This window comes from Drosophila busckii, chromosome X, assembly GCF_011750605.1.
Source record: "Drosophila busckii strain San Diego stock center, stock number 13000-0081.31 chromosome X, ASM1175060v1, whole genome shotgun sequence".
NCBI classification, from domain to species: Eukaryota; Metazoa; Arthropoda; class Insecta; order Diptera; family Drosophilidae; genus Drosophila; species Drosophila busckii.
Window position 1 is genome coordinate 15,027,591 of NC_046608.1, and position 11,638 is coordinate 15,039,228.

Here is an 11,638-nt window from a genome sequence, read left to right on the forward strand (position 1 = left end):
GGAGCTGAAAAACTGGGAGCAAAGCTCTGGATGCTTTGGCTGCTTGGGCGTGTCAGCTTGGCCAGGTAAGCAGCCTCAGTCTCTCAGTCGTCGTCGTCGTCGTCGTCGTCGTCGCTTTGTGCGGCCTTGTGGAAATATTTTCTAGCAAAGCAAAAAAACAAGAACAAGCATAAAATGAAACCCAAGCGCCCCATCCAGCCCCCCACTATGCCCCTAAGCTTTTTGGCTAGTTTGCTATACGGTCAGCCAAGTTGCTCCACATGCACGTGTGTGTGTGCCTGTGTGTGTGTGTGTGAAAATGAATGTTTATAAACGTAGCAATGACCGCATTCTCTTGTTTTTTATTTGCTGCCCCCAAGCGCTGCTGACTGCGCTGCAGCAGCAAAGTTCAAGTTGAGCAAGCAGCAGCCACTAACATTGACAGACATTACAGCTTTTGTATTACACTCACACACACACACACATACACACACTTTCAAATGAGCAGCAGCGTTGGCATTTGCCGCAAGCGTTTGGCGCTTGAACGCTGCAACGCAAAATATTAAAAGCAAACACAACAACAACAACATGAGCAACAACAACAACAACAACAATTAGAGCCATATTGCCCAATGCAAACAACGCCAGCGGCAGCAGCAACAAATTTGCTTTGCATGCGTTGCATTAACTGCAATAAAATCAAATGAGCATCAAACACACAACGCGCACCTCTGTGGCAAGCCCTAGCCGCTGCCACTGCCACTGCCACTGCCCACTGACTAGCTACTGGGAGTTAGGCTGGCCTGCAATTACATAAATGTTGGTTATTTATTTTATAAATGCAACTTGAAGTAGCAAAAGTTCAACTTGCTTTTATTTTAGTATAAAAGGCAAATGCGATTTCTAAGCAACCAAAATTAAATTGAATGCATTTAGTTTTAAAAACAAGTCAATTATTTTTATACACATTAGTTGAATACAAAGGCTTGGCTTGATTAAAAGATTTACAGCTTTGAACAATTTTAAAGTTAAAAAAGCCAACAAAAAATATTTGAAAATATGAAAACTTTTGCATCAAATACTTTCAACTATTTGTTATTTTAAAACCAATAATGCTTTTCATAATTCTTGCGGTTTTCTATTCATAGCAAGCAATTAAAAATGTTGATTGTTATTTTGAATATAAAAATTTATATATAAAACGTACATTTTATTTACACAACAAAAAAAAATAAATTTAACCTATAAATTTATTAACAGATTAAAATAAAAGCAATATATAAAGCTAAATCTAAGCAATGCTTAGTGCTATTTTTTAATTAATTGTATGCAATATAAATAAAATAATAATTCTGTTTAAATTTATATATAGAAGTGAATTGAAAGTCAATCGAATCAATGTGAGTTTAAATTGCATTGCTTGAGATTAATTGCCATAAATATTTAAGGTTAGGTTAGGCCGGTAGGTCACCAACATTGGTCCTTAGTGTTATCGGAATTTCTTTGCTATGGCAAAAGTTTTAGATTTCGGTCAGTTCTTGTAGTTGTTGGCAAATCTCAGCAGCGATCCAGGATTTAGCCTTGCGTGTTCTTGCCAGCGCCGGGCACCTGTACAGTGGGTACTCAAGAGTTTCCGTAGCCCCCTGTTCTTTGCATTTTCTACATCTTCCGTCATTTTCAGCCAGGCGCAGTTTTTTCGCGTCGGATGCCGATAGGCAGTGTCCTGTTTCAATAGCCTGCACTCCTTCCTATGAATTTGTATTATGAATTTGGATAGTTTTCTCGTTTCTTGTTCTTGTTGTCGTGTTCTTCCACTTCCCTTTCTCCTTCGGTTATTGCTTTTGTCACCATATCGCTGTATAGAGATCTGAGTGTGATTGGAATATATTCCTCAATATTGTTGCGTTTTGATCCTTCTTTTGCATCCACTGTCTCGTTTCCGTCTATACCCTGGTGGCTTGGTATCCACATTTTTTAAGGTGCAGAGTTTATCTGTCGCATCCTTGCACGCCAGGACATTTCGGGAGCAGATGTGTGGTGCCTGCCGCTTGGCCACCAACAAAGAAGTTTATAACTTCCTGCGTTGTCATTGGCTGTGGTTGGATCTGCGCCTGGAATATGCTGCAGTACGCCCGATTCCATCTTAGATTGATTGCACTTTGCCATAAATAAAATCACATACATTTGTTAATTCGATTACTTTGCTAGCTACTAAATATAGCTGCTGGTATTTTTTTTTTCAATTGGTACTTACTTACTTATCGATAAATTTGAAACGAAACCCCAAAAAAATGCCCATCACATTGCCGAGTCATTTTCATTTGACAGCTGTAAATGGAAAAGTCTTTTCTGAATTTGCCCCAGAGCGAGCAGAAGCAATAGCAGAAAATTCTCAAACAATTGTCGCAGAACTTTGCGTGTGTGTGTGTGTGTGTAAGTAGTAAATTCAACGAGACGCGCGTGTGTGTGTGTGTGTGATAATAAAATTTGTTTGAAGCGCCATGATGAATGTGGAGAAGCTGGAGAAGCTTAAGAAGCTGGAGGATGTGGTGCGCATCGGCGGCAAGGGCTCGCAGCGCCGCAAGCACAAGCACACCCAGCGCCAGACGGCGGCGGATGAGAATCGCTTGCAGCGCATGCTGGACAAGCTGACGCTGAATTCGATGCCCGGCATACAGCAAATCAATCTGGTGATGCGCGATGGCAGCCAAATGGTGATGCATTACCCAAAGGTCCAGTGCGCACTGCAGAGCAATGTGTTTGTGATGAGCAGCGAGTCGACGCAGGTGCTGGCGCCCAAGCAGGCGCAGCCTTCGATTGCCACTGCCAAGGCGACAATGGAGAAGCTGCAGACTGTGATGCGTGCGCTGGTCAAGTCGAAGGTGAAGAGCAAGCCAAAGTCGAGTGATGACGAAAGCGAGGGCAAGCCCAATCAGCCCACGCAGCCTTTGCTGGTGACTACGGCTGGTGAGCCGAACGAGCAGCAGCAGCAGCAGCAGCAGCTGAAGAAGAAGATCAAAAAAACACGCATACGCCAGCGCGCACGCAACAAAGCAATGAAAGCGGATTCAATGAGCGAGGTCAAGGGCCAGGCGTATGATCAATCGATCGAAGAAGCAGCAGCAGCAGCAGCAGCAGTTGATCTTAGCTCCAACTCGAACTCCAGCTTAAGCTCCAGCTATGAGCAGCCAAAGCAGCAGCCAGAGCAGCAGCAGCCAGAGCAGCAGGAGCAGGAGCAGGCGGAGCAGCTCAAGCCAGCTGAGGTGCCCGCACAGGTGGGCGACAATGATTCATTGATTACCGCCAGCACTGGCACTGAGGATGAGTACCAGGATGCCTTTTGCATGAGCAACGTGGACAGCGATGAGCTCAAGTCCATTTACGAGGATGTGCAAGAGAACGATAACCTGGTGACCACCAGCACCGATACGGATGATAATCTGGAGCTGGGAGCGGAGCCGGAGCCGAAACCGAAACTCGAAACTGCTGCCGAATAGAAGAACTTGAAACAATTTGAATGCGCATCAAATTTGAAATAAATACCTAAAGCAGCAACTGGACTGCGAGTCTTTATTAACTTTTTTGTCACAATAGTTTGTCCATTCGTCCGTCCGTCCGTCCATCCGTTTGACTTGCAGCTGTGGCATTCTCAGAATTCGGTGCGCACTAATGAAATACGCATTATTATTATGTGCTATGTGCTGTGGTGTGTGGCAAGAAGTAAAACGAATTTAATAACAGGCCGCATACACATTATGTATACGCACTGTATGCGTGTGTGTGGGCACAAAACGATGTCATTCATTTGTAGCTGCCACATGTGCCACAGCCATTTAACAATACACACACACACACACACACACACACACACACACACACAGTCACACTAGCCACACTTACCACAAAGACGCCTTTTGTCTTCGCCTCCTGGGCTTAACCTCAAGCCAAGCTGCTTTCAATTTCAGTCACACAGCAGCTCAAGGGGGCAAGGAGTGGGGCGAAGCATTGGCAGTGCCAAAACTAAAACCGTTTATTAACATGAGCACTCGTGTGAAGTTGACCATGTGCTGTATGCTTCGTAAATTGACTTTGTTGATAACTGTTACTGATGCTGCTGCCGCTTCAGCTGTGGCAACCTTTTCATAACCTCTCAATAATGTAGATTTTTGCAATTTGTGCTGTCGACTTAACAAAAATATTAATATGCGTTTTTATTTTGGCATTTGTTTATTTTGAAACAAATATATGCACTTGGCAATTTATTTTGCGCATAATTTAAAATAATTAAAATCCCAATCAGCTCTGGGCAAGTGTTGGTTAGCAATTTTTATTAAACACTTATTGTGAGCCACAGCAATTGCTTGCTCATTAGCCAACACTGTAAAAAAGTTTTTTTTTTTCTATAAATACTTTATTAAGGCATACGGGGTATTCCAAATGCGCCTTTATATCCTTTTTGGCTTTTAATTCAGCCCATGTCAGCGCGCCAGCTAGTCCTAAGTCTAGCTTTATCAATTTACAAATATTTATTTAACATAGACTATATATCACAATTAACAATCACAATTTGTATGCAATTTAAATCTAGGGGAGCGAGTCATCAAGTCTCTTGGCTGGCGTCTTTTCAGCCACCTCGTCGGGGATTCACTGGCCAAGACCTTTGCCAGTCTGTTCCGATGACAGGTGAGCCTGTCTCTATATCGGCTGGAGTGCTTGTTGAACTCCTCGAACGCGGTTGATAGGTTTGGCTCATTGTGCAGCATCTTTTTGCGGATGTACCACTCGCATCCAGTGAGCAGCCTTAGCGTTAGATGTTGAGTCGCCTGAACTCTGTTAATCTGACTATCACATGTGACAGCCCCAGATTTGGCACCCATACCTCCAGATCGGCGCGATGACGTGTCTGTATATCGTCATCTTGTGTGGCTACTGCAGCTCGTAATCGAATTCTCAAAGCTTAAGCGGCCCATCCACAATAGAGCCGAGGTACTTCGCCGAGTTGGTCTGCAGCACAGGACTCCCGTCAATCGTTATGCCCGGCGGTGTTTTTCTTCTTAATGTGAAGCAGACATTTGCCGATTTGTTGCTGTTATCGGCATTAACTCCGCTCCAGCGCTTAGCCCAATCATCGATCGCTGTGGCGTACTGCTGGATTTTTTCCAGCCGCATCGACTTCGCAGCTTGTTCTGTGCGTTACACAGACATCGTCGGCGAAAGTGGCCAGCATTGTCATGTGTGCTCGCATTTGTGCGCTATTATTGCTTATTTATTATTATATGTTTTTATTATATATTGCTTATTATATTTTTTGTCTTTTAATTTTATTTTTATTTATGCAGTTTATTAATTTTATTTTTATTTATATTCATTTTACATTATTTGTTGCCCGTAATTTTATTACATATTGTATATTTTAATTGGAATTTTTCTATATTGTATAACTTGTTTTTATTTTTAATTGTCAATTTTACGCACAAAACTAATATAAATATAGTATATTTTTATATAATATTTAATTTTAATATATTATGACTTGCTTTGGGTTTTCTTTTAACAAATTTATATGTATAATTTACTTTTGTTGTTATTTTGCTGCTTATATTGCAAATTGCTTAATTTTAATAAATGTTAAACAATAAAAGGCATTTGCATAGCTGTAAGCTACTGAGGCAAATTAACTATTGAGCTGTTAACTTCAGCTCGAATATTTGTGGCGTAAGCTGGCGATGAAAAATGTGTCAAAGCTGTGACCGATTGACCGATTGACTGATTGAACTATAAGTTATTATTAAATTGTTGGCAAAGCCGCAATTGCCTGAGCGTAGGCAGAATGGAATTTAGTGGCGTCGGTGGGGAGGGTGGTGGGCAATATTGTTTGACACCTTGGACACAATATTAATTGCGAAATTTCATTATGTCAAGCAATATGCGAAAGCCGCGACCGACCGCAAACCCAAGTCAAGCCAAGCCAAGTCAATGGCTGGTTACTGTTGCTTGCTAGTTGGAACAGAAGCATAACTTGGCCTAATTAAATTTCTATTGAAATGAGTGAGAAATAGTGCATGCTAAGCATTCACTAAAGCGTGGCTAACATGTATATGTGTGTGTGTGTGTGTGTGTGTGTGTGTCAAAGCTGAAAAGTTTGTAACAGTTTCGAAGCTGAAGCCTGTCACTTGCGGCAATTTCATAGCGTGCGCCTTGTGGTTTTAACTCAGCAGCAATATCTTTATCTCTTTAACGCTCTCTCTCTCTCTCTCTCTCTCTCACACTCTTTGCAACTGTCTACTTTGACCTTTTGTTAAGTTGTGCATTGTGCTTGGTGTCAAAAGAAACGAGGCATAAATTAATGTAGGCTCAGGCTTAAACGCAAAAGCAAACTCAAGCGCAAGCTCACAGCTCTGCAGGCGTATACGTAATTTGTTTATTCCTTTTGCTGCTGCTGCTGCTGCTGCTGCTGCGGATAGCTCTTCACATGCGCAAGTGTTGAGTAAATTTTAAAGACAATTTGCTAGACAAAGGCGGCAAGAACAAAAGCAATTAACCTTTTATATTGCTAAAAGATACAAATTTCATATGCACAAATGCTTTGTTGACAAATGTTTGTTTCTTCTTCTTCGTTGTGCCTATCAATTTGCGCACTTTTTGCGCTTTAAATTCATTGTAATTACAGCTCTGAGGCAGCAACTGGGGCAACAACAAGTTGTAAATGCTTTTTAGCCAAGTTTTTTGCCAAAAAGTTCGTCGAGCTGAAGCTGAAGCTGGCGCCCCATTGTAAATGCAGCTCAAATTGACCATAAATTAAGGCTTTATGCTTTGCGTGATCTGTTGGCCAGCACTCGCTCTCTCTCTCTCTCTCTCACACACACACACACACACACACAAAAGTATGCCCTAAAGTCAAGGACTTAGTTGAAGCTTAATGAATTTACATTACGCACACAAATCAAAAGTCTCAGGCTCAGGCCAAAGGCAAAAGCAAAAGCCGCAGAGCTCGCGCTCCAACGTACATTGAACTTGAAGGCCTCTCTCTATGTATGTGTGTGTGTGTGTGTTGGAGTGTGGGTGTGGGATTTGGACACCACGCTAATCAGATTGAGAAACTTTTAGGCAGCGGTCACAAAATTATGCAAAATTTGAGTTTTCGTCTTTGCCTCGAAAGCCTCAGCAAAGCCAACAAATCGCATTTGTATTGCCATAAAAGTGCAGACACACACACACACTCGCACACAGACACGTATGTGTGTGTGTGCTTGTATTTGTAACTTACTTTGATATTTAAAACAAAGCAGCAGCGTTTGCTTTTAAATATTGATGAGCATAATTTGTTGCCAATGAGAATTTGCAGCTGAGCTTGTGATTTGAATTGTAATTAGTATTGGCGTTATTCACAGTTAATTAACATATGTCAGCCCACACACAGACACACACACACACACACACGCAGCATGTGAAATTCATTCGAAAAATCTGCCAATCTTTTCCATTAACTCAAGTCTGCTGCTGCTCGCAGTCAAAGTTTTCCATTTATACAATTCATCAATGACACACACACACACACACACACATAAAGGGGGGCTGGTGGGCGTGGCAGCTGCTTGCGCAATTGATGACAATGAGCAACGAAATTGATTTCAAAATTAATGCTTAAATTAAATTGAAAAATTTCACCAACTTAGTTTTGAGTGTGTTAGTGAGCGCTTGTCTGGGCTGGGCTGGACTGGGGGGGGGCGTGGCTGCTGCAGTGGGCGTCAAAGTATTGTCAATATTTGTGTAATTTCGCTCATGGTTGAGAAAGAAAAACAAAAAAATTCATTGTACATCAGTCAGCGCGTGAAATTTATGGTGCGCAATTAAAAATGAATAAAATTTAATTGCATAATTAATATGTTCATAATTGTTAAAAAATGTGCAGGGCATCGTTATTTAATGAGTTGTGTGTGTGTGTGTTAATGAACTTTTTGGCTTTAAGTTTATCTTATTTTGCTGTTGCTTTTGCACATTTGAATTTAATTCCACATTGGTCAACGTGACGTATGAGTGACAAAAACCAGTTGTAACAGCTTATGGTTACTTCAGGCGAAATAGGAATTATTCCATTTCATTCCGAGTGCTCGCAACTGCCGCAAGAGCCGCAAGCTGGATTATTATTAACTTTTCGCATTACGCACACTTGCTACATTATTTTTGTCAACATATAGTTGCCATATCTGCATGCAAGTAATGCAAGATTATTTTCTATGGCTTTGGTTTTTTAGCTTCTCTTTTTCCCCACACAAAATATTGCACATAAATTTGTTGCATTTGCTGTAAATGTTGCTTTTTAATTTTTATTTTATATATATTTTATTGCCCAAGTCTGTTTTGTTAACCAGGCCAAGCGCACAGAGTACAAAAAACGAGTTTTCCGCCAGTTTTGTCACAAAGGTCACTTGTGCACCAATAGCCTGATTTATGTCTTGATTTGTCCTATACAGTAACATAGCGACGAACCTCCCCGCCCCCCACAAAAACACACACATGCATAATTTTGTTGTTACAACAATATAAAAATAGTATACGCTTCAATTGAATTAAGCGTGTAGCAAAAAAATAATTTAAAATAATTCATAAAATATTTTAGAGTTTATTTCAAATTTGTTGCCATAGTTTTGCTTAATTAAGTTCATATTTTATAAATATTATATGAATATATTACATGAAAATGAATTAAGCATGTATAAAAAAATAACTAAAAATTATTTATTAATTTGCTCAAGTTCATATTTTATACATATTATTAAAGCTTTCTTTTGTTCAAATAAATAAATAATTAATTATTTTGAATTATCTCAATTAAGTCTGCAGTTTTTATTTTAATTCTATAAGCATTCATTTTAAAAAAAATATTTTTATTGTCACTTTTCCATTAATTGCAATTCTGTATCGGTCGAGAAGATGCTAAAGCCTTGTGCATTATTATTTTGATAAACATTATGATCGTAATGATTTTTCTTTTGGATTTCGTGAAAAGTGTGCAAGTTATTTATTTCTTTAGATGCAACAATTTTTATTTAAAGCAACAACTATTTTCAAATAATGTTTATTTGTAAATAAATAATAAACATTTGAATAAGTAAAAAAAATTCAAAGCATTGAATTTAGCTTAGAGCAAATTATTTGGCAATTATTTGGACTATAGCAATGTGTTTTATTGCAAGTCTAAGGCATTTGGTTATTTAGTTAGTTGCGACTCGTATATTTAGCCGCTTTATTGGCCCTTGACAAGAGATCACTGAAAAGTGGCCACACATAAATATGCGACTCCATTAGTCGCGCCACTGACCATGAGAGCCCATAAAAATGCATCACAAATACACAAGTGTACGTGTGTGTGTGTGTGTCTGTGTGTGTGTGTGTGTGTAACCTCTAGTTACAGTTAGTGTTACAGTTACAGCAGCAGTTACATTTACAGTTACAATTGCAGCTTGTGCAGCTTCTGACTTTGGCCAATGCTTTACAACATTGCTATTTATGGTCGTCTGGCTTTGCTTCTTCTTCACACATACGAACACACACACACACACACACACACACACGAATGCAGATGCAGCTGCAGCTGCACATAATGCAAAAAGTTTAATTTATTATCCCCGCTCCGCTAGCAAATATACAAACGCCCCTCGCTTCACTCTCTCTCTGTGCTCTTGTTGAATTTCCTTTAGCCCGCATTCGTTGCTTTAGCACACACTTTGTGTTTGTCTTGCGCTTTTGCTTTCGTTTCGCTTTGCTTTGCTTTGCTTTGCTACCCCCTCACCCTCCGCTAAACAACAAAGTTTCAATAGCAATGCATTGGCATTGCATTTATTTCACACAAAAAAAACAAAATAAGAAATCCAAGCGAGAATTTATAAGTTGCGCGTCGCGTCGTTTATTTTATTTTAATAGCAAAGCAATTTCAAATGAAGACATTTTCAGTCTGTCTATGTGTGTGTGTGTGTCTGTGTGTGTTTGTACTTTTTGGCAGCGCCTGCAAGTAGGCTGCAGTTTTGTGCTTTTGGCAGCAGCAGCCGCTTTTGGCTTCGCTCTGGGCGCACAGGTGCCGCATCGGCTGCCAAGTCAGAGAGATGCTCACTCGATTACTCTGATTGAGTCTCCAAGTGGGCGCGCGCCTTTGACTGCCAAGCTGATAAACCAGCTACCAAAATATTTAAGATAATTGAAACAGAAAAAACAACAAAAACAGCAATTTATGCAGCAAAACATGCGCATAAAGTTTGAGTAAACGTGCGAGAGCTGCGCACTGCATTTTAATTAATTAATTTGCAAACTTTGCAAACCTCAATTCGGCAAATCTAAGCGCGTGAATTAATTTGAGACAGTTTGCCCTAACTAGAAAGTTACTAACTTTAGCCGCACAGCAGCCGCCAAACGTAGCTAGACCCTTTGCTAGCTTCAAAAATGCACAAATGGTCTAATAAGTTAGTTAAATAATATTTGTACTTGATATATATTACAAATATATTTATATTCTAGAACAAGCAAAAGATTTATTATTTTATTTAATTTTTTTAAGCTTTTCTTATTTTTGTTTTTATTTTACTTAATTTTTCTATTATTGATCTACGTTGAATCAAAGTTATCTTAAAATAAATTAATTTAAATTCATAAAATTTATAAAAAAAATTAATTTAAATGTTGTTAAAAAACCCTTGTGCGTTAATTCGCAACGCTTTTCTTTCTTTATTATTATGTTTTTTTTTCTTGTTAATTAGCAGGTCTCGTTATGTCGGCTACGCGCTACTTTACCTACCGAATTTTATTTGTTAACTTAAGCTTTGAACTCAATTTTGTTTTATGCACTTTACGCAATTGTTGGAACTGCAAAAAAAGTGGTACAGCTTAAATTAAAATGCATAACATTCAACCCGATCTGAGAATATTTACGCAAATTCTCGGTAGTGGCAGCTGAAGTTGAAAATTGCAGCAATTGCGCTCGAATTGATTCTAACAATTGTTTAATCATGTGTTGAATAAATTGCTGCATTTGCCAGCAAATGAAAGTTGTTGTCATTGTTGTTGCCAAAACGGGGAATGTGGTGGGCATTTCTCTTTAACTCTGTTAAAGACTAAGCCAATGAGCTCTGTAGTGCTCTCTATATATTTGTTGGACTCGAGGCAGGCAGTTGCCGCTTTTGGGTTTACTTTTGTGTTTTTTTTTTGTTGTTTGTTTTTGCTGAAATTTGGATAACATCTACATTATGTCTTGAGCCTGCTCCCAGGCGGCTGACCCAAAGAACGGGCCAGTAGTAGCTCGATAATGCCATGTTATCAAGTTAAATAAAGAGCTGGCAACAGCAGCAACAACAATTGAGCACATAAAAAGGCATAAAATAGCACCTGCTAGAGAATTTGGGCAGCAGAGTGGGCCAGCTGCTGTTTTTGATGCTGTCTCGGCTCGGTTGTCTGACAGTTGAAATGAATTCATCCCTGAGGACGTTTCGACAATGCCAAAATATCTTAGCAAAGTGCACTGGCTGCTGCTCTCTACTAAATATTAATAAATCGAAGCTCAAGTCTCGCATGCAAATGGCATAAAGATTGAGCTCGAGCAAAACTAATGAAGCAAATGTTTAAATCGTGTTTTTCTTTCATTTGCAGACAGCTTTCAACAATAATAAAA

The 11,638-nt window shown here is 39.5% G+C and overlaps 1 protein-coding gene across 2 annotated transcripts; it reads left to right on the top strand.

Annotated features, from left to right (window-relative positions):
• Nucleotides 1-284: 284 nt before the first annotated feature.
• LOC108607000 (putative uncharacterized protein DDB_G0287113) lies at nucleotides 285-3,527 on the top strand. Of its 2 annotated transcripts, none has more exons than XM_017997577.1 (2): nucleotides 285-292; nucleotides 2,477-3,527. In XM_017997577.1, exon 2 carries the CDS (start codon nucleotides 2,481-2,483, stop codon nucleotides 3,474-3,476), a length of 996 nt encoding a protein of 331 aa, XP_017853066.1. In that variant the 5' UTR covers nucleotides 285-292; nucleotides 2,477-2,480; the 3' UTR covers nucleotides 3,477-3,527. The 2 variants fall into 2 exon arrangements, with proteins under 2 accessions (XP_017853066.1, XP_017853065.1); XM_017997576.1 differs by lacking the exon at nucleotides 285-292 and adding an exon at nucleotides 2,296-2,412.
• Nucleotides 3,528-11,638: the final 8,111 nt, after the last annotated feature.